The sequence below is a fragment of the Malus domestica genome, chromosome 03 (genome assembly GCF_042453785.1).
Source record: "Malus domestica chromosome 03, GDT2T_hap1".
NCBI lineage: Eukaryota > Viridiplantae > Streptophyta > Magnoliopsida > Rosales > Rosaceae > Malus > Malus domestica.
In genome coordinates, this window is record NC_091663.1 from 4,998,519 (window position 1) to 5,024,771 (window position 26,253).

The 26,253-nt window shown below is 38.4% G+C and overlaps 4 protein-coding genes across 6 annotated transcripts; 2 read left to right on the top strand and 2 right to left on the bottom strand.

Moving 5' to 3' along the window:
• Nucleotides 1–969: 969 nt before the first annotated feature.
• Nucleotides 970–2,287, top strand: LOC103418557 (uncharacterized protein At5g39865). The gene has a single exon (XM_008356673.4). It carries the CDS (start codon nucleotides 1,271–1,273, stop codon nucleotides 2,039–2,041), a length of 771 nt encoding a protein of 256 aa, XP_008354895.3. The 5' UTR covers nucleotides 970–1,270; the 3' UTR covers nucleotides 2,042–2,287.
• Nucleotides 2,288–7,861: 5,574 nt separating this feature from the next.
• Nucleotides 7,862–12,235, top strand: LOC103418547 (probable inactive receptor-like protein kinase At3g56050). Of its 2 annotated transcripts, none has more exons than XM_029099606.2 (10): nucleotides 7,862–7,974; nucleotides 8,141–8,296; nucleotides 8,500–8,638; nucleotides 9,167–9,238; nucleotides 9,367–9,510; nucleotides 9,607–9,738; nucleotides 10,006–10,604; nucleotides 10,773–10,963; nucleotides 11,078–11,210; nucleotides 11,515–12,235. In XM_029099606.2, the coding sequence occupies exons 2-10, from the start codon at nucleotides 8,176–8,178 to the stop codon at nucleotides 12,111–12,113; spliced, it is 2,130 nt and encodes a 709-aa protein (XP_028955439.2). In that variant the 5' UTR covers nucleotides 7,862–7,974; nucleotides 8,141–8,175; the 3' UTR covers nucleotides 12,114–12,235. The 2 variants fall into 2 exon arrangements, with proteins under 2 accessions (XP_028955439.2, XP_028955440.2); XM_029099607.2 differs by having other exon boundaries at nucleotides 7,866–7,974; nucleotides 8,089–8,296.
• A 157-nt stretch (nucleotides 12,236–12,392) lies between these two features.
• Nucleotides 12,393–16,760, bottom strand: LOC103418538 (ethylene-overproduction protein 1-like). 2 transcript variants are annotated; one of them, XM_070818177.1, is made up of 5 exons: nucleotides 16,528–16,760; nucleotides 14,430–16,411; nucleotides 13,792–14,083; nucleotides 13,333–13,642; nucleotides 12,393–13,080 (listed from the first exon to the last, which is right to left on the bottom strand). In XM_070818177.1, the coding sequence occupies exons 1-5, from the start codon at nucleotides 16,654–16,656 to the stop codon at nucleotides 12,869–12,871; spliced, it is 2,925 nt and encodes a 974-aa protein (XP_070674278.1). In that variant the 5' UTR covers nucleotides 16,657–16,760; the 3' UTR covers nucleotides 12,393–12,868. The 2 variants fall into 2 exon arrangements, with proteins under 2 accessions (XP_070674278.1, XP_028955437.2); XM_029099604.2 differs by having other exon boundaries at nucleotides 14,430–16,414.
• A 3,998-nt stretch (nucleotides 16,761–20,758) lies between these two features.
• Nucleotides 20,759–23,562, bottom strand: LOC103418528 (pentatricopeptide repeat-containing protein At2g30100, chloroplastic). Its single transcript, XM_008356647.4, has 2 exons — nucleotides 22,335–23,562; nucleotides 20,759–21,840 (listed from the first exon to the last, which is right to left on the bottom strand). Exons 1-2 carry the CDS (start codon nucleotides 23,061–23,063, stop codon nucleotides 21,067–21,069), a joined length of 1,503 nt encoding a protein of 500 aa, XP_008354869.3. The 5' UTR covers nucleotides 23,064–23,562; the 3' UTR covers nucleotides 20,759–21,066.
• Between the last annotated feature and the right edge of the window lie 2,691 nt (nucleotides 23,563–26,253).

Consider the following 26,253-nt stretch of genomic DNA (forward strand, 5'->3'; position numbering starts at 1 on the left):
AACATATTGAAAAATAAATGTTATATTCACCAAGACAATGTACCGCTTACAACGTAATCGGTTTAAGTTGTGCTCGTGTGAACTGGTGAAGGTGAAGATTTTGGCAAGCAGAAATGTCAATGTGCTTGCTTAGTATTAATGGGCTGGCAAGAAAATGAGCACGCCCCCATACTCCTGCGTTGTGTGAATAATTTAAGATCCACCACCACCCTTCTTAAATATATGCTCTATAATAATATAAATAAACTGTTGCATAGCAAGATCTTGTGCAGATCACTTGGATAAATAAGCACATGATTTTTAATAAAAAGCTTTAATTTAAGGCACATAAGCAGATATGCTAGCTATTAAGTTGGAAACTTTGTTGGCTTGAGGTCGGTCTTTTATTTATCTTGTTTTCAAGATTTTTGACTCACTTGAGCTACTTTCCTTACAATTCGAACCACTTTCTTTCCAATTCGAACCGCTTTCATTTCTTAGACTTTTTTCCACTTCAATCGACCTCTATCTTGTACTACATCAATGCTGGTTAAAAGTTGTTGGTGAATGTAAAGAGTAAACTGAACTCAAGCTTAAAAATGTCATTAGCATCAGTCATCAGTCATTACCAACTCTTGTGTAGTCAAGCAGTTTTCTGCCTCTAAATCTCAGTCTAAATCCAACCCAAGATAAATAAAGTTCCCCCAAATATACGTCAACTGTGACGTATACAAAACATAAAAGGAAAAATCTTGACTAGGTCCACATAAAAAGTATATGGAAAATTAGGAAAAAGTTACTTATCTCCAAAACACAGGACCTCTCATCTATAATTAGGCTCTAAATCCCAATTACCCATCTCACTAATTACCACCTCTCATCCCTCCCCTTCTCTCTAAAACCCCCATTAAGGCATAAACAAAACACACCACCTCTCTCAACTACCTTAACCGACTGCCTAACCCCCCCAACATTTTACCTATCAATCCAATCCCTCCCCTCCCCTCTCCTCCCTCCTCTCTCTCTCTCTCTCTCTCTCTCTCTCTCTCTAGAAAGTTCCCCACAACTTTGCAGAACTCCCTTTCAAATTTCAATCACCAAGGCCTTTGCTTTAAGCAAAACAAGACCCAGAAACCAGAGAATCACCCCACAAATCCCATAAATTCAAAAAACAGAGCAAACCCAATTCATATTTCCTCCTGTTTTTTCAACCCAATTCATAAAGTTTCAATCTTTGTTCAATTCTTCATCTGGGTTTTGCTAAAATCCAACTTCTGATCCCAACCCTCAAATGTGGTGGCCGTGGAGCAAATCAACTGTTCAGATTCACGGCACGTCATCCCCATCCTCCCCCTTCTCCTTCTCCTCCTTCAAAGACATACAAACCCTCTGCGCCGACGAAACCGACGACCACTCCCAGCAACCGACAACCGGCGCCGCCACCAAAAAAGCCTCCGCTATTTTCCATCGCGTCCGAGTCGCCAACTCGCTCCTCCGCGCCTGGTCAGCCGCCCAGCCCTTCACATCCTCACACCTCAAACCCCAACCCGACGATGAAATCTCCACAAAACAATCTGAGCCGTCGATCAGCTCCATCCCGGGCGCGGAGAAACGCATTGTCGTTTACTTCACAAGCCTACGTGTCGTTCGGTCGACGTTCGAGGACTGCAAGACCGTCCGATCGATTCTCCGAGGGTTTCGCGTATCATTGGACGAACGAGATCTGGCGATGGACCACCGGTTCTTAACCGAGCTGCAGCAGATTCTGGGTCAACAAACTAAGTTGACCTTGCCGAGGGTTTTCATTGGCGGCAGGTACGTAGGTGGCGCCGACGAGGTGAGAAATTTGCACGAGGCGGGCGAGCTCAAGAAGCTCGTGGAAGGATTGCCCGCACAAGAGCCGGGCGTATGCGACACGTGCGGGGGGTACAGATTTATTCTGTGCGACGAGTGTAGCGGCAGCCACAAGTTGTACTCTGAGAAGAACGGCTTCAAGAGTTGTACGGCGTGCAATGAGAACGGTCTCATCAGGTGCTCTTCTTGTTCGTGTGCGCCGCTCTAATTTAGTAATTTTCCCTCTAAGTTAGAAATAACAAAAATTAGAGAAAATGTAAAAAAAGAAGGGCAAAAATCCACTTGGAGGGATTTTTTTTTTAATTTTGTTTTTTTTTAATTTTTAGTTTTTGTAGTTTTGTTATTAAAAATGTTGTTGGGCATATAAGAATGCGTAGGCCCGGCGCATGTGGGGGCGTGGAATTATGGATTAAGAAGCTAACTTTGATTATTATATTTGAGCTCAATTTAAGTACATTTTTTCTTCTTCCTGAATTTTATATTTTAGTTTTTTTGTTTTTATTTTTGAGAAATCTTGAGTTCGACGGTCTCTATTTATTCATTTCATTAATTCATCTCACGTAAACCAAATGTTCGAAATATTTTTTTTTTCTTCTGTTGAACAATTTGAATTTTCTGATTCTTAAACTCTAGACAGTAAAGTTTGGAGAGATCCAAATTCCCAGCCAAAATGAACATTTTATTTATATTCTTTTAAAATTTATCCATTGGACTATCGAAGTATTTTCCTGCCAACAAAAATTGCATGTATATATCTCGTCTTGCACGTGAAGAGGAATTGAAATTTTAGACGTGGAGATTGAAAAGAGATCTTGTATTCACAGTTTCAAAATCATGTTAGACAATTTTTTAATCTGACGACATCTGGTTCGTGAATTAGAGCTCGTGAGCAAAATTATTGGTATTTTGTGGTTCCCTACGTCTTCGGACAAAGGGAAGAAAACCCTTTCATTCTCATAGTCTATGTACAAAGACACATGAGAGTTTCATTCTAAAGAACCAAAACCAGTGGTTTACCAAAAAAAAAATAACACAAAAAGAACCAATCCCAGTGCATGTTTAACCAATGAGCAAAAATGTAACATATTCGAGAAAGCACAAAGGTTTGGAGCCTCTCACCCTTTGTTCGAACTCTCTACAGATGCATTCTTTGGGGTTACTGGTTCTGCTTTGGCATATCGGTTGATCCAGAATCAAAAATATGTTGTCGCCTCATGTGCTACCGAGATGCATGAGAGAAGAATTGGCATGTTTTCAATGTGTACCTATTATATTAAAAAAAGGGAAAAAGAAAAGTGAAGCCTAAAAATACGAAGCCCAAGGCCCATTTTTCTTGTATAACCTTGAGGTTGGCATAAGTACAAGTGATATGGACTTGCATCCCATCTGGTTTCAAATGGTGTGAATTCTAGGAATCTTCACATTTTAACCGTTTATCGTATATTGTGTGGTCAAAAAATATTTTGAATTTTTTATTTAAAATTAAACACAAATAGTACTTAACGAAAACTGACCGCACGATGTACGATGAACGACTAAGATGTAAGGATTATTAGAATCCTCACAAAGAGAATCCAGAAATAATTAATCCTCATTCCAAGCGATGTATGTCGGAGGAGATGCACATTTGATGCTCACCTCTCATTAAAAATTGTTAGGTCAAATGTCACTAGTTTAATAAAGTGATTAATAGAGACTTAGTACATATCGTTTTAGGAATATACCAATCTTTGTTTCTCACCTAAATGAATATAGAAAATGTTTACAAATTGTACAAATAAAGCTCCATTTTGATAGTGTATACTTAAGTTTTTGGAGAAACTTAGGTAATTAAAAGATGAGCGATGTGGTTTCTTTGAGTCCAATTCATCCTTTATGTCCTTTTTAATCGTACGTATCAAAGCTCAAGCTTGGTTTGTTTTGAAGGGAGATTTCAAGAAATGGCAGATCTATTCACTCTATCAATAATCGAGATGGGTATGGTGAATTGAATTGCTTGCAATAATTAGTTGTTGCAACTACGAAAAAGGGAATCTATTTTCTTACATAGAATCATTCATATATGTGTGGATATAGATAAGGGAGTTTTAACGAAAAGCCCACGGTACTGTTCACTTTAATAAAAAATCATATTTTTACATTAAAAAGTCAAACCTGGTACTATTCACTTTACCCTTTATTTTGTCCTTATCATTAAAACTCAAAGTTTTTAAGCCATTTTCATTAGTTTTCCTTATAGATAACTTATCTAATTTTTTTTATATGGATCCATTTGATTCGTTTTTCTTCGGTTCGAGCCAACTGAAACAAATAAAGATTATGCAAGACGAACCTTATCAATTTACAAATACAGCTTGTACTTATGACTATTAGTTTGGGCAGGTTGACCAATGCACATGTGATATGGTTCCCGTTTGGAACGTAGTAAAACTTTGTGAAACAAGCATAAATTTAGGTCCACCTCAGATAACATGCATGTGATAGAGTACCTTATACCACTTCAATCATGGAGGCATAGGTCTTACTTTTGAGAAGGATGGGCTGCCATTGATTTCAATGGAGCTGTACACACCGGATGATGTGCGAATTCCCATTTTAGATGTACTATATATAATTCATCGTCTTAGATGATAGTGTCACAAATCAAGACCCAATGATCATTTCGTTTAATGACACTCAGTCTCCACCCCTCTTGTTATAAGCCGTATCAATGGTTCCTACATCACAAACCAAAACCAACTGGCTTCTCAAAAGCTCATTTAAGAGAATCAAAACTCCTACATATTGATCCAGCGTCACTGGAAATACAGATAGTCCGACATTTTCTATACCAGGAGGTTGTGTTGTCTATTTTTGAAGGAGACCAGAAGGCCCCACGTACGGTAATGGGTCTCATTCAACTAAGTACTCATTCATGCACAAACCCTAGAAAAATTCAGCAGCAAGTTAATGTGGTCCGGCTATGGGGTCCAAAACCCTAAAAGCATTTTCAAGAGAAGTTCTAAATTTTCGTTAAACTAGCAAGTGACCAATGTCAAAATATTATTAATTTAGTTACTTAGTTTAATTTTTTACTTCCAACAACACTCTATTGAACAAATTTTGAAAACTCAACCTCCTCATTTTCTAAGCAATCTTCTCTCTTCCTTTCTCCTTGCTTAAGGGTCCACCGTAGAGTTTTATTATCTTTTTAATATTTAGCAAGTGAACGGTTGCTCTTTGAATCTAAAGTGATTATTCATTTTGTTATAACAGAGACACTTTACAGTATCTCGAAAATGAATTTTTTCAGTTTAGCTCTTTAAAATAGAATTTTAGTTGTTTTACAGCATATAAAGCCTCTATGAGTATAACAACACTTTATTAGCTTACAAAACCCTTAACACAATCCATACACACAAAAATAAAAAGATAGCGTTTCCTCTTATTTTCTGTGTTTCTTTTATGCGAAAACAAAACCCCAAGGAAACCCTAATTATCTAAGTTGATCAAATAAGAGGCCAGACCTTGCTGCATTTTTTTTAAGTGTTGTGGACTGTGTCCAAATGGCTTGTATGCTCTATATAAGTGTATATATATAAACCCAAGCTGAAAGTTTCAGCTCTCTTATTAAACATGCATTAAGTATGTCAAATTAATTTTTGTATTTTAAAATTAAAGAATGATACGGTCAGTCGCTCTCCAGAGTATTCGAAACTCGAGAGTGCGCAGACCTCAAACCTCGTTGACTTCTTTTCCAACAGAACAGAGATACACACTCAAAGAGGGTATGACCTAATGGACCCCATTAAGGTCATTGTAACTTGCAGAAGATGTTGCTGGGCAAATAAGACTCTCTAACCCACCGAAACCTGAAGACTTGGAAACCACTTCAGATCAGCAACTCAATTTATAGAAAGATTATATTTCACTATCTTCTTTCCCCTACCTGTAAAAAATATGTTAATTACTGACCAAACACCATTATATCTGCTCGAGCTGTATAGTTTAACTCTTTTCACAATTTAGGGCATGCATTATCTGATATTTGCAACTAATGTCCTTTTTCTTTCATAAAGGACGACTCAAAGCCAATAAGGCTTCTCGCTTAGCAAGGGTCGAGGAGAAACGTGTATAGAACGCAGCCTTACCCCTTTCTTTGTAAAAAAGTTGTTTTCACGACTCAAAACTTTTCGATCACAAAGAAGCAACATTTTCGTTGCGCAAAGACTCGCCCTCTAATGTTTTTTTTTTCATGTTAATCTAAAAAAAATTAATTTAATGTAGGTCCACATGAAGCACATCCAAGCAGGAATCAAGATATTATTATTTTTGGAGAAAAAATATTGTTTATTATTAATTAATATGATCATTGGGGGTCCACTTCCCCAAAACTTGACAAACTGGTCTGCATCATTGTTTGTGGAGACAAAATAATACAACCATGATGAACCACTAATTAATTGTTAAATGGTTATCTTATGGAGGCCGGAACTGAAACTGGTTCATGGAATTTTTTTTGGTCAACTAAACTGGTTCATGGAATTCGTGTGACGGGATGACTGGTTCAAGTTACAGATTCAAGACTTCTCCAAAAATAAAAAGAAAAAAGCTATAAAAGAGATTTTCGTTGTGATGGAATGACTAACTCTAGTTACAAATTCACAAGAGATTTTTTAGCGTGCTCATATTATAATATGTGTATTTATTTTTCATTAATGTAATATCAATTATGTCGTTCATCTATTATAAGACATAAAAGAAAACATTACGGTGTCAAATATTTGTAATACATGTAAAATTTTCTCCAAATTCACCCCGCACCCAAATTATAATAAAATGCAGAAGAGCAAGTAATGTTTGCCTTATGAATTGTGACCAACTGCATGATGGCATATGATCATTTTTAAGTTATAATTGAGGCAGTATGTATCTGGGGTACGTATGAGTCCTGTGTACATAGTTCAATGAAAGTAAGCTTGAACTTTAACATAAAAAGAAATATGGCTCGAACTATGAAGAGAAGAAGAGACCAAAAGAAGGGAAATTACGCAGAATGATCCCTATATTCCCAATAGAATTAAGAAAAAATGCAACAAAAACAAGCAAAAATGGACATGAGTATATTCAAGTAAATGCAGGTGGGTTCTTATGTAATTTGGTTTAATAACCCAAACCTTCTATCTCTTCCCCTCTCAAAACGTATTCTACTAAAAGAATACCACAATCGGAATTCGTTGAGTCATCTAACTGTTATTACACAAGAAAACGAAGAATTTGATTGAACATTGAGTTAACACACTACTCATCAAATGACTAAACAATTTTCAGTTTGACTTTCTACCAATTGTTCGAGGATTTCGAAGATGAATGATTTAGATTATTTTATAACAATGCAGAATGAAAAAGAGAATGATGATCACTAATGAAAGTCAAATCTACCTCATCTTAATCTTCATCATATTATCTCCATTCTTTGACAAACATTTGCTTTTATTCTTCAAAATCATAATGTAGCTCAGATCAATTCAAATCACATGCAATAAAAACACGTGACTCATGCACCTGTTAATCTGATTAACTAGTAATTAACAACAACAACAACAACAATAACAACAACAACAACCAAATTTTTTCTCATTAGTGAGTTCGGCTGTATGAAGCTTAGAACACCATTACGCTTGGTTTTGCGCTAAGTTTTCTGTTAGCTCAAAGTACTCCATGTCATTTCTTAGTCTCTTTCAAAGTCTTCATAGGTTTTTCTCTACATTTGTAGGTCTTCGGTTCGCCTATTAATCTGATTAACTAGTAATTAAACTGATCAAATTTCCAAATCTTGATTAGTACTGTCATCATCCAATAAGAAAATATCAAAACCAGAGGTCAATGATATTTCTAGGAAAAATGCTACAAACTGATAAAAAATTGTGGCAAGTGGCAACCCCACAAAAGTAGGAAGGAAGAAAAGGAAAACTCACCCAAAATAATCACGTGAGCGGCACGTGGCCACGATAGGACGGCTCTACAAATAAATGTCTTCGAGTTCGAGCCCTGTCGCTGGCTGCTAGCTACAAGACAAACAAGGCAACGTCGCTGGATTGCCGCGGAACCGAAACATTCAACATTCCGTCGTCTTTGCCCGATATTTCGGTCCCCATTTTGGTAAGTTTTCGGTCAAGCATTTAAAAAATTGGAACTTTTTCAAGTTGTAAGTAATTTTTAACAAGTCTCTGATTGCACGCGCTTTCTTCCACCTCTGTCCAACTACTCTTGCAGTTCTAGTGACTCCCACAATAATATTTCTTCTCTCTCCGTGTAAATGTTGCAGCTTGGGAATTTTTTATTCTGTTGACGTGGGAATTAATGGATCAAAGGTGGAGAGTTTCTGGCGTTTCGCAGCACCGCCGGATTGCGGTGTTAGCGGTGGTGTTTCTTTTACTGTTTCATCAGAATCTGAGCCCGTGCTGGTCCCTTAACATTGAAGGTCTGTGAACTAGTAGTACTTGTTTGTTCTTATGTATGTCCGTACAGTTTCCAATCAGCTGCTTAATGGGTTTTGCCTTTTTTCATAAGCTGCTCATTGGGTTTTGGCTTTTTTGGTCAACTGCTTAATGGTTGGTTATTGCTTTTTTGGTCAGCTGCTTAATGGGTTTTGGTTTCTGATAAATGGGTGGCGTTTGGATGCAGGTTTGGCGTTGTTGAGGTTCAGGGACAGGGTGGTGACAGACCCTTTTGGGGCTTTATCGAAATGGAACAACAACGGTGGAGAAGATGATCATTGTTCCTGGTTCGGGGTGGAGTGCTCGGATGGAAAAGTTGTCATCTTGTGAGTGGCATTTGCTGATAAATCTCTATTTTGTTTAACTTATCATCCCTTGCTTCGGCATCTTGTTTTCGAGTAATATTGTGTGGTACTGAAACACGGCTCAAATCATTTGAAGTTCTACCATGCCAAAGTAGGAAATGGTTTTTGTGAGTTTGTTAAGTGTGAAGAGTAATAAAATTCTTTCTTATTCTGCATTGTGAAGAAGTGTTTCTGCATTGATTATTAACATGATTTGAAGGAGGGGTTTCATATATCACCGAATAAATTTATTCTGCCAGACCCTGCGTAAAGCGGGAGCCTTTTGCACTGGGTACGACCTTTTAGTGTTCTAGCTTGAAGCTTCAAAGTGACTGCAAACGGCAATCCATAAAAAAAGCACCGATACTGAGATCTGCTAAAACAATGTGTTGGGAAATCATAAATCTTTAAAGATTGATATCTGGCAATCACATGTGTTTGGAAACTCTTCCATCTACTATATTAATTCATGGTAATGTCAGCCTAATGTTACATTTGAAAAACTTGCAGGAATTTGAGAGATCTTTGTCTTGGAGGAACGTTGGCTCCTGATTTAGGGAAGCTGGCTTACATAAAATCTATGTAAGAATATAACTGGTTCCAAGTCCAACAAAAGGAGTCCAATGAGTTTATTTATTTATTTTTATGTATTTTTTTTTTCAACCTTTTGCTTCAAGGCGTTACTATGAATCTGGTACTTCTTACTGCAGCATTTTACGCAATAATTCGTTTACCGGAAACATTCCGAAGGAGATTGCAGAGTTAATGGAGCTGGAGGTTTTGGACTTGGGATACAATAACTTTACTGGACCTTTCCCATCTGATTTCAGCAACAATCCGTCTCTTACCACTCTGTACGCACATCTTTTTCGAACTGTTTGGGATAACGGGTCTTATTCTCTAATGGCTTCCACAATTTTACTAAACTCATCTTGTGATTTTTATTGCAGTTTACTTGACAATAACAGATTTCTTGGTTCCATATCTTCTGAACTCCATCAATTGAAGATGCTTTTGGAATGCCGGGTAGATCAGGATCAACTAACAGATGCCGCTTTCTGTATTAGCAGATCTATCAGCTGGTAAGAAGCTAAACTGATCTAATATTATATCTTGGATTCGACATATAAACGGCCAGATAAATTCAGACCTAATTTACTAAGAACTAGTTCATTTCTAATTCTCACAGTATTCCTAATAATTCGGTGATTCGGTAGTGTTAGCTGAGACAAGTTCTTTATGTTTTGGCACCGTACAAATTTTTATGGGGAAGTATTACAAACAGTTTGTACGTTGTAACATATATTTCCTTCATTCAGTCTATGATGACTTTTTTTTGTTATAAACAGGAGCACTGCCAAACCTGAAGATGCAGCTCACCGTAGGCTGCAGCAGGTGGCAGATGACAAAGCACCGTCCAGATTCAGAAGGGCTAAAGAAAATGAACGCGGTTCATTACCAACTTCGGCTTCTTCATCTTCCTCACCACCACTTCATCAGCCTTCTTTACCACCTTCACAGCCATTTTCAGTCTCATTGCCACCATCAACATTTTCATCTTCACTGTCATTAGATTCCCCTTTACCATCACCATCATCTTCTCCTTCTGCATCTCCCTCAAGTAGTTTTCCGGCTCCTTCACCCTCACCTTTGGTAGCGCCAACTCCCGCCTCTCCAGTCCCAAGAAATCCACCAACAACTATTTTTCCACCACCAGAGTCCAGTCCAGAACCAATTCATTCCCCTTCTTTAAGTCCAAGTCAAGTGGCTCAAAGCAATTCCAATTCAAGGCATCGTGTAGTTATTATATGCGCAGGCGTTGTTGGGGGTTGTTTATTGATATTCCTTGCGGTTGTTGGCATTATTGTCGCCAGAAGCAGTAAAGTTGTTACTGTCAAGCCCTGGGCCACCGGGTTAAGTGGACAGTTGCAGAAAGCATTTGTCACAGGTGAGATTTGTGAGAATACTCAGGCCCCTGCACACACAAACTTAAACACTCGTGCAAGTGTATATGTATGTATATATACACCTCTGATTCCTTTAAATATGGCACTGTGAAATTTTCGCTTAAATTCCATACATGTTTCAAGTACTTAGCTTGATGAACTGTGTTCAGGTGTACCAAAGCTGAACCGATCAGAACTTGAGGCAGCTTGCGAAGATTTCAGTAATGTAATTGGATCTCTCTCAGATGGCAACGTTTATAAGGGAACCCTTTCGAGTGGCGTTGAAATAGCTGTGACATCAATCATAATGGAATCTGCTGCAAACTGGACCAAAAGTTTGGAGGCTCAGTTTAGAAAGAAGGTACAAAGGAAACAATTTCTATGAAAGCCAATGCAATATTTAGTCTGAGAGTCCCTAATTGCCACATCTATCGCTGTCTAATCTCTATAAACATGTCTTTTTTTGCTTTTGCAGATAGAAACATTGTCCAAAGTAAACCACAAGAACTTTGTAAACCTTATCGGGTTTTGCGAAGAAGATAAACCATTCACAAGAATAATGGTTTTTGAGTATGCTCCAAATGGAACGCTTTTTGAGCATCTACACAGTGAGTACTTTCTCTCTATGTTGTGAAGAAAATATTAATGAAGTCAATCTGTACTTCATATAGCATATTCGCAATCAAAAAGCATTTGCACAGAATGCTTATGTGTGTTCCCGTGCTTGCACGCGTGATCATGTCTACCTCTGTCACATTCATACAGACATGCATGTCAAGTAAATTTCTGCAAGTTTACAGAGAATTCTCACATTATTTCCAAGAAAAAAAGTGAAATGTTCGAGTTAGTTTTAAGCGGTAATATACCTGCTGGTATGCACAGTTTTGATAATGTCGAATTTGTGTCTTGCAGTAAAAGAAGCAGAGCACTTGGACTGGGGAATGCGACTACGAATAGCCATGGGCATGGCATACTGTCTAGAGTACATGCACCAACTGAAACCACCTATAGTTCAGAAGAACTTGCAATCATCCTCTGTATACCTGACCGAAGACTACGCAGCCAAAATATCTGATTTTACCTTCTTGAATGAAGTGACAACAGCGAAGATGGGATCCGTTGACAAGAAGCTTTGCGATTCCATGTCCACAGATCCAGAAAGCAATGTCTACAGCTTCGGGGTAATATTGTTTGAAATGATCACCGGTAGGATTCCATACTCCGTGGAAAACGGTTCTCTTGAAGACTGGGCGTCACACTATCTGAAAGGAGATAAATCCTTGAGAGAAATAGTGGATCCTAGCCTAAACTCTTTCCAAGAAGAAGAGCTAAGCGAACTGTTTCGAGTGATAAAAGACTGCGTCCATCCTGACCCGAAACAAAGACCGACAATGACAGAGATCACGGGCAGGTTAAAGGTAATCACAGCCATGGGACCTGACGGAGCCACACCGAAACTATCACCTCTTTGGTGGGCAGAACTTGAAATTATGTCAACAGAAGGAAACTGATCATGAAATCTATTTGATTTTCTTGTCTATTTGTTTATTATTTTGTGTGATATCTAACAGAAACAAAATATATGAAAATATACGTCTGAAATCAATAAAGTTTGACTTTCCGATTGCTGAAAGCCTCCGTTTAACGTTCTCCATATTCCATGTTCAAGTTTCATCTTCGAGAGCCTGAAAATTACGGCAAACCTTTTGAGGGCAACCATCGTCTGCAGATTCTCTGCATGATCTTGATGGCGAAATTAAACAGAAACAAAATAAAAGAAATCTGACATATGTTTCAATAGTTGAGATATATAGATGTCCTCACAATGTTGTTCATGTACAATGGGATTGTATAGGAGATCCGTTTTCTCATCGATTGGCATCAAACAATTCTCAAGGTAATATGATAGAGAATTTTAAAAATTAAAATTTGAAAACAAAGTTGGAAAATGGAATGCTAATCTTCAGCCTGTGCTCCTATGTTATTCTTTCTTGCATAACCATCTCCAACTAGAGTGGTCAACGAGGCTGCTTCCTGCTTGCAGTTCAAGTTAATCGCGATCTATTGACAATGCCATATATACAAAAGCATTCCGTTCGTTGTCTATTTCCCTTGAACCATACCTTCTTGTTGCTGGGCGGGTTTGCAGCTGAACAGTCTTCGAGATCATGGTTTCTGGGAGACATTTTCGAACAATGAAGCCCCTGTAATATTCTCTCCCACACACTGGACTCGTGAGCAGCATATATACATGCTAAATATCATCTCAATCCCTTGCTCGATTATACAAATCGATAGTGTCTGTGTGGTTGGGGTCCATGCAGAGAGCAGCTTGACAATCTTGGAGAGCAGAACTCAAATCACCAATTGACTCGTGAAATGCAGCTCGAAGATGAAGCATTTGCAAGTCAGGCTTGAAAGATATGGCCCTTGTAAGCTCTTCTATAGCTTCAGTCTCTCTTTGTTCATCCATCAGCACTGTTGTCATGGGACTCCATACATTAGCACAATGTTTTTCAGTTTCACAATTAAAAAAACTCTTCCTACTAGACGGGGACTTTTAGCAAGCCTAAAACAAAATGACAAGTTCATGTTCTTTGGCAATGCGAGTGCTAGATGAGTGGTAGATGTGCGTGTTTTACAATAAGAAATTGGATTGTCAACCACTTCTTTGACAACAAAGTGCAGAAAATTGGGGAAATGAGAAAGGTAAGGGGTCAGAATGGTAACCTGCTGCCCTGTATCTGTACGGGTATGTCCTCAATGGGTCCAATTGTGATGCCATATTGAGATCATTCTTAGTCATCTCGGGATCACTGTACTCTGAGCGTTTCTCGTATGCTGATGCATTACTTTGTGCCTTCTCTATGAGTTTGGTCATCTCATCATATGCAGCTTTTCGTTGATTCTTAAGATGATAAACACGCGCCAACCCTTGATGAGCTCTTGTATGCTTGATGTCAAGAGCACTCACATAGCAGTCCGCAGCCTTGTCCAGCTTACCACAATCTACATATATACTCCCCAAGTTATTTAGTGCCTGGAAATTTTCAGAATAATTTGTCAAACAAGAATGTGAAGGTACAACGATAAAGAATGCAAGCGTAATAATTCTATCAGAATACTCTATTGAACAAGAATGTGAATGTACAATGATGAAGAATGCGAGCATAACGAAACAATTCTCACTTGTCCTTTACGAAGACCATCTGAAGGACACTTGAGAGCTTCCTCCAGCAGTTGAATAACATGAGATGATGCTTCAGAGTCCAAGCTAGCATCTGCCAGTACATACGCTTTAAGGAAAAAAGCTTCAAATGATCTCTGAATGTGAACGGACTTTTCCGCCTTTGCAAGAGCTTCTTCACGATTTCCGGTGTCATATAAAATCCACCCTTCGTAGACCAGCCTCTCATGCTCAGAGCCAGAATTATTTCTTGCCAACCGCAAACTGCGCATTGCAGCCTTCTGACAATTTAACCTAATAAAGTTCATAAGTCAGGACGCTTACATCGGCGAAGTCAAAGTTCTACATTGCCAGCACATTCGCTTATTATTGAATATTGATAAATCAGCATATAAATTTCATTAATCCAACTACATTTTGATACGAAGTATTCAAATGTGCGGTAGGTTTTATACTAAATAATAAGAAAAACTGCTAATTCTACAAATATTGAACATTTCAATCAAATTAGGCTAAAAAATAATCCAGATATCATGAATATGTGATGACATTTTATAACTAAAAGATAACAGGAAGTATATTCCACAAAGATTGTGGCTGGATAGCACAGAAGATGATAGCTACGATCAGAAAAACATACCGTAAAAGGAGTAAAGATTGCCGAAACTGCAGGAGGCTCTTTCGAGGGGTATGTCCCAACATCTGATGTATGATAGCCAGAGATCCAATGTCATCAACAGACGACCATTGATCATATAGTTGCATCCAGCACTCAGCTTCACTCAACTGCTTAACCCGAAGGCTGAGAAGCCCCACCAAGTAATCCCCACTAACCTTTCCATGAAACATCATGTAATTGGGTTCCAAAGTTAATAAAACGCGAATGTCTCTGAGAGCACTTTCATAATCTTCAAGGGCAATGAAGAACCAAGCCCGCAATTCAATACAGTCGGGCGACAATTTAAACCTAACAGCTTTGTCAATCTCCAAAATGGCTGCTCTAATTTGCTTCTCCTCCAAATTTGCAACGGCTCTATATTTATATGGAAATGAAAGAGTGGGATCTAATTCAGTTGCAGTGCTCAAATCCAAAATCTTTTCCTTACCGATATTGTAGAGGGCGCGTTCCTGGTACATCCACCCGGCTGGTTTATACTCATTGATAATAGAGCTCATCAACGTATACGCTGAATATTGTTGCCCCTGTTTGTACTTCGTCCTTGCAACACCAGCCACTGAATAGACATGACCTGCCTTAGCCGCAGCCAGAAAGTGAAACTGAGCCTCCTTATACTTTCTTCTCTCAAGCAAAACACAACCCAATTGATGCAACACAAGCGTCTTCTGCCACCTCTGCGTTGCGCATTCTTCCAACCTCTCCAATAACATTACAGTTGTGTTTGACACCATACTTTCCTCCATTGCCACATGGCTTAAGAAATAATACAATAAGAAACCATACCCTGCCATGGCCAATCTCTCCCTAACCTTGGAGCTACAAAGAAATTTCATCGCCTTTGAATTATGCAGAGAACTTGGGAGCTCTCTCAGCAGCACCTGCAAGCAGGCAGCTACAAGAAGATATGCCATCTCCTCCAAACCGTATTCAATAAGAACCAATGCATCATCAATGTTGTCGACGGATGAAGCTAAATAAGCATCACAAGAAGACTTCATCTCCTCACAACAGAACCTATTCGCAAACGAAAGCAACTCCACAACAATCTCACGACTAAACAAGTATAACCTCCTAGTCCTACTATACACTTCCACAGCTCTCATTCCCTTCACAGATATCCCATTTTCTGAAAAATCAATCCTACCCTTTTTCGATTCTTTAAAGGATCCATACAACATAGCTTCAAAAGGGCTAGAAAGCGACGCAATTTTACACCTTCTACAATTAATTTCTTCATCTCCTATACAAAATGAAACATCACTTCCCTCCTCATCTAAACCCACACACTCACTGCCCTTAAAAGCAGGCACACTAACAGCTTTAGCAGCGTCTTTCCCACATTGGCAATGACCCGAAACCAAATCCGGATCAACCCCATTCACCAAAGCAACCTTAGGACACTCCATAACTTGCCCGCCACAATCCATAGCCGCCATCCCCACAAGCTCATCCTCCCTCCTCTCGAACCTCAACCACGCCGAGAGCACAACCTTATCGTTCACATCAGCAGCATTCTGTCGAGCAGCTCTCAGACACCGTCGAAGCAGCTTGGGATCACCATGACCACTCAACAGAGAGTACTGCTCAACGCACAACAATGACCTTTCAGATTGAGAGGAACATCCCTCCAACCGGCGATACAAGTCGGCCAAGTTTTCGACGAAATCAGAGGGCTTAAGGTGGGGGTCTATGGAGGGCTCAAGGAGGTCAGTTGCTGGGACTCCACAGGGAAGCAGAAGAGCTTCAGCCCCAGAGCCCGAGCTCAAAGTTTTGGGCTTTGAGTTCGACCCAAATGACTTAATCAGACGGGAATTAAACTTAGCTCTCGAAACGCCGCCATGGGTTTTGCCATTGGAGGGTTCGGTGGGATTTACAGCGTGGACTTGTGTGCTTGTGAATCGGTCTAAAATCTTCAGACCTCGCATATCTAAATGGCAGTAAATCTTCTGCATATATATATGAACAAAAACAAACAAACAGAGAATAAGACTTGTAAAGTTCTAAGCTTTTGCAAAAGCACCACAAAACACAGAATAATGTCTGAATTTTGAGTTTTTACCTCCGGAGATAGAGAGGCGGCGAAGCAGGCTATAGGCCAATGTGGTGTTTGTTTCCCGATAAAATAAATGGAAGAAAATGGCTTCTGCTTCTGGGTTTTCTCTTTTCTTTCATGGGCTGTATTCTTCATGCTCTCTCTCTTCTCTTTCTCTCTCTAAAGACTCTGTCTTTCTCACTCTGTGCTCAAAGGGGTTTTGGTTAACCGGCAAGTTTTTGTTGTTTAGTTGGCGAACTCCAAGGCAAGGGAGTTTTTTTCTGTTTATCGGAGTCAGTTCAGCAGCACCCACCATTGTCAACCACTACAAGGATGCCACGTGGCGTATCAAGGTGGGAAAATTAGCCTTTCCCAAGTGAAGTTGGTCAACTGGTTAATTTTCTATCTTAGCGTATCATAAGCTGGATTAGTAAATTAATCAACTACAAAAATGTGATTAAGGAGAAATTGAATGTTAAGTAAAGGTCATTTGGCTCACCAAATGGATGATGGATCCTTAGAATTAGGCAACTTTTATTTTCTTTTTTAGGTAAGAGTAGGCAACTTTTTTTTTTGCACTACCATATGAAGTACATTAGTCACATTACTTTACTAAACTTCATTACGTTATGTACCGTAATTTTATCACTAGACGTTCTTTTCTTTTGATAAAATAGCCATGAAGATTCGAATTTTGAAGCTCTTTCAATAATGTGACAAAAACCACGCTAACAGAAGAAGTAGTTGGTGCAGGAAAAGCATATACATTGATCTTTAATATAAAAAGCCACATTATTATTATATAAATAATGCACTAATCTTGTGATTGTGTTCAATTAGTGGTTAAATGTCTACATCATGCTCATGCATGCTCCAACAAATTGGTTTTAAATGACCATACATTAGGCACCACCCAAACAAATATCCCAACTCTAGATTTTGCATACACTAATTTTGGATGCCGATTTTCCAAGTAACATTTATCTGTATGAATATACATCATTTAGCAAAATAAGAAATTATCAATTAATTATCTTCTTTTTTTTATTTTTTATTTTTTATATTTTTTTTTTACAAAAGATAGCGTTATTGTTATTTTCCGCACCAAATTGTATAGACATTATTATTTTTTGCAACTACAGGAAATCGCCATCTAACTCAATTAATTATCATTGTTATTAAATAATGGGGAACTCAAAGACCAAATTAATAATGGGATTAAGTAGAGATTAGATCTAAACAATGCGTGTTTCTGCTTTTGATAAATAATTTAAACTTAGGCTTACATCCATTGGTCTTTCTCCCGCCACTGCTTATGCCTTTAAATATTCAATTGCAAATAATTGGAAGTTGTCGAGCATCTCTGTCTACGACATCTCTACAACTTGCATGCTTATCTAAACAAAAATAACCACAATGATCCTTTAATTTTAACTCAATTGGAGTAATGGTCCTTCAATTAAAAATTCATGATCATTGATTTCTTAACTCATCAAAACGTGCAACTATTCTTTTTTCCGTTAACTCCATTAAAATTTCTACCAAAACGAGTCACGTGCCACACACGTGAGGCTAAATCAAGGAATAAATATGGAAAACCAAATGACAAAAATCGTAACAATGGTCCCTCAATTTTAATCCAAATGGAGAATTGTCCCTCAACTTAAATCCAATTGGAGTGATGAACCCTCAACTTTAACCCAATTGAAGTAATGATCCTTCCAGCATGACTCATTTTGAGGAAATTCTAACGAAGTTGATGGAATGGGTCATAGTTGCACATTTTGATGAATTAAGAGACCAATGATCATGAATTTTTAGTTGAACGACCATTACTCTAATTAAGTTAAAATTGTTGCTACAGTTTTCTCAAATAACAAGGGAAGAGAAAATTAATAAAAATATTATTACTATTTCACCTCAAAACAAAAATAATAATAGACCAATCTGATCACGTGCGGATGAAGCTACGTGCCTAAAAGACCACGTGAATGCTCTGTAGTCCTTTGTTTCTCAGCAGTTCTTGACAGAGCAGACTAAATTGCACCATCTTGTGCAATTGATGCCAAGTGATCCTATTGTCTGCTAAATCAATATCTCCTAAAATGTATCCAAACAAGCATGGATGCTTGCCCATATCAAACGAAACGGGTACGGTTCCACGCAACTCCTCTTTCAGTCTCTCTCATCGCCGGATAAGGAAGAGGTGCGTGAGCAACTAGCCCTATCAGAACTCTTTTAGGAGAATGTTTGGGACATTCCTCATTGTTTGTGTGTAACACGAGAGAATTTTGAGTCAGACAGTCAAATTACGTAGCCTGTACTACGACCTACTATTGACACGCCATTGACTGTTGACATGTCATTTTTATTATTCACGTAGTCAATATTGTATCATGTTAATATATTTGTCAGTGAAAGTCTGAAGAAAAAGTAAATGACGATGTAGCGACATCTTATTAGGTGGCGGGACAAGACACATAGTCAGGCCACCTAACCTAATATTTTCCAGTGTAACACATCATCCGGTGACAGGACGATTATGAACAGAGATGTCCAGCCAGCTATACAGTTCCCGTATCAGCAGGCAGCAGCAGCACCACAAAGCACATACAAAATTATCAACTTCATAATCCATCACATAATTTACACGTGAAGAAAGATTGCACACACTCAATAATTAGATTTCTTGCAATTTACTTAATATATAATTAAAGTCAATAATTAGAGAGAGAAAAAAAAAAGGGAGACAGTATAAAGCAACGCCAGCTTTAGTGAAAGAAAAAAAAAACTGAATTATGTATACATAGCCAAGATAAATGCTAAAAAAAAACTGAATTATCACATATTTTCGACACAATGTTTTATAACGTTGACACAAGAATTGACGTTAAATAATGACGTGGTAGAAAGCCTCTAGAGTTTGTTGCAGGGCATGAAATAAGATCATCGGAAGATTCAATACATTTGGCTTTTGAAATTCAGCTGATATACATGGAATACAAGGGTTCTGAAGTAATGAATTTTATATAATAATTATATTCTGTGGACTAGATTAAAAGCAATTATTTTGGTTATTTAGTATCTCATATGTTACAGTATTAGTCAATCTTTATTTAATGTAATAAATATATGTTAGCGGGGTAGATTAAGTGGGGTTAATATTAATGAGTTCATTAACTCTAGTAATGATGCATGAACTATGATGCATGTATCAGTAATTATTAAGAGGGGGTTTAAGCATCTATAAATTCATGTATTTGTAAAGAAAAGGGGGAGAAGTTGTTTGAATTATCATATTGATAATTGAGTTGTAAACTTGTTTTTATGTGCCTTTCTCTTGTTTAAGAGTCTGTTGCTTTGTTCTTTCTAATGTCTACATTATAGGCTGGTGCTAGAACCAAAGTTCTTAGGGTTTTCAGGCCTCTTCTCGCACCAGGAGATAGTGGACCCTACCTATCAATCCTATCTGTCATTTTATTTCGTTTCTATCTGCTGCGCCCTGCATCAGAGTCCCACTTTGAGAGTCTCCTAAGCATCTTATATCGCCAATGCATTTTGTACTATCTAATTGTGACAAAAGAGACGGATTGATAAAGAAGAGAAATGCTAATGTTAATTTATGTGTCAACATTGTAAAACATTGCCAAAAACATGAGGTGTTAAAGAGTCCATGAAGAATCCCACTTTTAAGAGAGTCCCTTAGCATTTCTAAAGAAGCAAACCAACTATTTATGATTGATTCATGGTCTCTTTCATTCATGATTCCCAAATGTCATCCTCGTCTGCACGAGAAAAACTTTGGTTACGTCAAACGACTAGTGAAGTAGGGAGGGGGATATGTCCTCGTTTACATGTAACCTAAGAATCCCACCCTCCACACCCACCCTACCTTTTTGTTACATTAGATCATCTCCAAGTCAGTAGTAGTTCACACATCTTTCATTGTGTTGAAACGAAAACAAAAGGATTAGTTGAAACCTATAGAGCTACAAACAACATTAGTAGTTTAGTGAGAACTTTGGGCCCAAGATAGCCACACAGATGCATGAGCTACTACTGACTTGGTGATGATCTAATGCAACAAAAGGAATATAATTCTAACAGAAACATACTTTTCTTCTGTTTACTGGTATGCATCTATCCTATTTACAAAAGAAAGTGTGAACCGCAGAGTCGATAACATAATTTCATGATGCAACTGTAAATCTGGGGCAGAGATGCATGAGAAATATGAAAATTCTAAAAGCACAAGAAGTCAAGAAACCGGCAAAACATACCTGTAGTATTTGTACGAAGTCTACTTAATTACAGAGTTGTAGCTTCGTTATTATGTTTACAGCTGCAACCATATACACGAGTGAAAGATCACCAAGGGAACTTTTTGGACATCACAGTTAACCTGCCTCCACGATTCGGCCATGCCAAATTACAACCAAATCTCATACCCACCCATAACTATACAAAATTAACATGTAAAATGCACCAGGAATTAAAGTTCCGGTGCTACAAAATGTTCACAAACTAAACCATACTTGGATTCTCATAACTTGTTGCCAATGTCCTTTAAAGCGTTTTTATGATCCATAGCTTATATTTCTTTATAAACAGATATAGAAGAGACGGCCCAATCAAATTGGCATCTGAGAGGCGGTTGCAAAGTTTGAGGTAAGTATCTACACCGCCAGATTGTTGGATCCTTTTCTGTAGTCCCTGCAGCACAGCTGCCCTATCCAAAAACTCTGGGTGCAAACCCAAATCAAGCATTTTTATTACTGTTTCTGCAGCATCATCAAAATGTCCCCCTTTAATGTAACCTCTTAGCAACCATGATAGGCTTTTCTTTTTACGCAGAGAGCTGGAAACATCTGTTCTAGTAAGCAACCGTCTGATGGCATTGGCCTCCTTTTGGGAAGCACAGATGGCTAAAACTATGTCATAGAGGTCAGCATCCGCCTCTTTACCAACAAGTTTCATTTCCCACAACTGCCTCTCGGCCTCAAGGCCACGTCCAGAGCAGATATACATAGCCAGGAGCCTCTCATGAACCACCCCATGGAGTGAAGAACTTCCCTCCTCAATCACCCAATTGGACAGTTGTACTCCATCAGCTATAAGATCTGACTGATACTTCTCAATAAGGCCAACATTTTCTGTATCAAATTCAGCTACCAGCCCAGCCCTTGCAAAACCCTTCAACTTCCGCAAAGCCTTCGCAAGTTCATTTAGTTCCTTAACCACAGCTGTCATTGCAATGAGGTAACTGTAGACCTCTGGCTTCAGCCCAGATTCTCTTAGATGAATCACCAACTTCACTGAATCCCCATAGTTACCCTCAACCTGCAGAAACACATTCAATAGTTTCATTCATAACCTTTGGAAACTTATAAAGATTTTCGAACATATATGTTACGACAAATGAATACAAACCCAAACTAATGCTAACAGTTTTCCTTTCTACTGATTTATGTTTTGCTAGCTAACCAGTAGTAACAATAATTATTGACAATTTGTGTAATGAATGGCAATCCCTTGGCTATAATTCACTGACATAACCCGGGTTGGTCAATCTGCACATCATCCATTTAATATGTATACTCTAGTAATAAAACTAGCTCTATGACCGGGAAAACCGCTAAATTCATAAAAAAATGGACGCACCATCCTAATAAATCAGCATGGCAAGGTAAATTCAAGCCAAACCCACAACCCAAAAATCCTCCTATCACTACCAATGGCATGTGGATAGTTCAAAATGAAATGCATATAAATTCACAAGTACATTTCACAATTGAATAGCATATTGTTGAGGACAACAGTAAACAAACACTTGCCATCATCTTCCAAGCAAGATAGCCAGTCGGCCCTCCTTTATGCCCATCTGTATCGTCTTCCTCCGAATAAACAATTCTGCGCTTTAACACCTCTTTCACAAAGAAAACCGCCTTTTCCTTCTCACCCATCTCCCAGTACAAAGATATCACCTTCTCCATCATGCTAAAACTCGGCTTCAAACCCACACAATCCGATTCCACAAGAAGGTCCACCACATCCCCAATGTCATGCTCCCCCTCAATCAACTTCTTGACCCAACTACACATTATCGAAACCATGAGCTCCATCGTCTCCTTATCGACCCGATTCTCCTTACGGAGCCACTCAAACACCTCAAGGGCACACCATGAGTCCCTACCCTCCTGAGAAAAGTACACCAACACAAGCTGCAACTCTCTGGCCGACAACCGGTCGTTCATTTCCTCAAGAACATCGGACGGCTCTCTTGCCATCCGCTCCAATTCCTCAATTGCCTCAAAGAAACCTTCACCCATTTCGCCCTCGTCTTCGCTGGTCACGAACTGGTCCAATTGAACCGAATTGAAAACCCTAAAGTCTCGAACTTGGCTCGATTTCACAATGACCAAGTTGGGGTTTTGTTGTTTGCAGAATATGGGAAAACCCCTAGCGCAAGATTGAGCCGAAAAACCCTGGCGACCGATAAAACGGTGCCGTTTAACCGCAAAACACAACCGGGTCAGCGAAGCAATCCCCTGAGCAGAGGCCATTTTCTTCAGCCGAATCCCAAAACTTCTCAACCGAGAAAACCCAGTTTCCACTCCGTTTGGTTGCCAAGAAAATCAAAGAAAGCGAAAAGGAAAATATAAGAAATTTTCTGTGAAGTACAACTCACGTCAACCGAGTCAAATATCCGCGAAGTAGAACCTACCCTTGTCAGGAGTTGAAGTATGAAGAAAATCCAGAACGACGATTCGAAGTCGTCACCCTTCTTTCTCTCATTCCTAACTTTTCTCGGGAGCCAAACAGGATTTAGGATTTTCAGCTGGAAAAGCTAAACCCCAAGAGCGAATTCCGGAGGAATGTAAAGAAAATGAAAGACATGCGCTTGCCACCACAGTCCTCCGTGATAAAAATAAAAATTGGGAATTTAGGGACGAGAGCGGGGTTTTGTTTGTGGATTGATTGTGATTTGTGAGGTGCTCCTGCAATGGCCGAGGCTTGCCAGTTGCCACCACAGTCCTCCGTGACACTGACAGTGACAACCAAACCTCTGATTTTTCACCGTTGGGTCTGTTGATGACGTGTTCCAAGTCAGTCTACACGCGGAATCTGGCGCGGAACTGTCACGTGTGAAATGAGAAAAACTAGGTAAAACTAGGTTTTTCTGTGGTATATTTCAATTTTTTTATTTTTTTATTTTTTATTTTATTTTTAATGATAAAAACCAGTTATATTATAAATTATTATGTAAAAATAATTTCTCCAAAAAAATGAATTTAAACTCGAGTCTTCTAGTCAAGTAATTAGAGTAAATGTATAGATGGTTTCAAAATACTACAATTTGATTGACTAAAGGAATTGTGATTTAGTTGTTACATGTATTGACTAAACCATTTTAGTTTTGATTTATTTTTTGTAAAGATGATCCTCACAAAATATTATAATTTGATTGTTTTTAATCATAAACATAAAGTTTTGTGAATTGCTTACAAAGAATTTTTTTGGTAAAGGTCACGAAGTGTCCCCCACTTGAAGGGTGGTATTAATCTCAGCTCGAGGTTCGGCTTGCCTCTGACCTCAAGGTGCTCTTGGCTGGTTTTGAACCCCTGCCAAAAAGGCACTAGGGAATCCACCAAATGAAGGTGGCAATTTGCCCATTGCACCATACCTTTGGTTATTTATAAAGAATTTTGAGTAGGGGTTTCAACCCAATATTGAGTAGCCAAGTAGTATTTCACCATATAATCCAACACACTATCAAATTTTAGAATTTAGCTAAAATACTTATGTAAGTATTTAGGCTTTCACAATACTTAAGTTTGATTCCTATAACAATATTGTTACAATAGTTTGAGTTTGATAGAGGTGAGTTCTCTTTTTCTTTTTTCCTATCTTGAATTCAAGAATTAGAATCACTCTCATAAAACTCAAATGTACTTACCCACTATAGGATTTTGATTCTTATAAAAAAGGAATCAAACTCAATTTTCTAGCTCACTATGGAAGACTTTAATACTATCACCATCTAACGGTTAGAAGACATCCAAAGAGCATATCTAACTGTGGCAATAGCTCATTTAGTACTATGGTCTAGTAGTATTCATCTTCACTTGTAAGTGACAGGTCTTAAGCCCTTTGTGAAGTTTAGCCCCTCTCCCCTTAATGTAAATAATATCGTTTATTCAACAAACTGTTGCAATTGCTAATCGCCAAATTTTTAAGATACTTTATCAAATAATAAAGGTTCTAGCCAGCCAGTTTGTTGACCATTTTAATCGTTCAATTTTTTTTTCTTTCGGAAATGTTCATCTTCGGCTTTTCGATTTTTATGCCCACTCATGCCAAATTTTAGTTTAGTTCATTCAACTAAAAAATTTGTCATTAAACTTTCCAATTTACTCAATGGCCGAATATGTATGGTCCCTTTTTGTGAAGGATTCTTCAAATAATTTTATTTGAGGAATATATTTTAGTGTCCATTACATAACATTTTGTAACGGTCAAAATTATCTATCTTTTAGTACATAATTTGTAGATCTTGCTAAAATGTTAGACAAATATAAAAATATTAAAACATCCAATTGTAGTGAAGAAAATAGACGAGTACAATTTTCAACGAAACACAGATGGCTACCATTTAATTCATTGGTCAAATGGTTTTGGATCTTTGTGATTTTTGATAAAGATGACATTTGAGAGTTGACCTAAAAGGTCGATAGTTGGCTGGATTGTCGAAATACGATATGGAGTGAGCCATACAAAGGATCCCTCAAATAAGTTGATTTAAGAGATCCCTCGACGGTAGTAAAAATTTGGTTATATAGCAAAATGGCTTGCCCTAGTGGTTAGTAAGAGAAAATTATGTAGTTCAAGGACATCATAGAATTTAGACTTTCAAGTCAGGTAATTGGATCGGTCCGTTGGTGTGATGAAGAGGTGAGAAATATTGAGCGAGGTAGGGAGATTTGAGGAGAGGGCTGCCATGGTTGAAGAATCCAGGCTTGATGTAGTTGAAGATAAAACAGAGGTAGAGGAAGAGAGGGAGGAAGATTGGGAGCCTGCCATATGATTGAGTTTGTGGCCTTAGCTTTTTTGTGTTGTGATACCATAAAGAAAATTAGAGTTCCACCATAAAGTCAATTGGTTACATGGTGGAACCTCTACTTCTTCGTGGTATCACAGTAGATTGTCTTGCATGTGAAGTACAACAACCACGTGTGCGCCATATCGATTTGTGTTACTCATGTGCTAGACTTGAAAATTTGTCACATTTGAGGAGCGTGTTGAAAGTCTCAATCCCACATCAGAAAAATGTGAGACCTTACATGTTCTTATACGTTGTTTGTACCATACTTGACCAATCCCGAAACTACCGAGCACCGGCCAACGCTATACTGTCAAGGACCCAGAAGAGTTCCCCTCCGACCAGGAGGCCAATCACTACTCGACACGTGTCAAGATTAGAAGCCAATCAGAGCGCAGCACGTGTCGACATCAAGAACCAATCATAACATGACACATGTCAATGTGACAAAGCTACAAGTTTTTCTATAAATAGGGGTCATTCCCCCACAATATCGCCTAATGCCATTTTGTGTTAAATCATTCACAAGAACTCACTAAATTGAGAGCTTGATCCTTTGTACTTGTGTAAGCCCTTCACTACTAATAAGAACTCCTCTACTCCGTAGACGTAACCAATCTGGGTGAACCACGTACATCCTGTGTTTGCTTCTC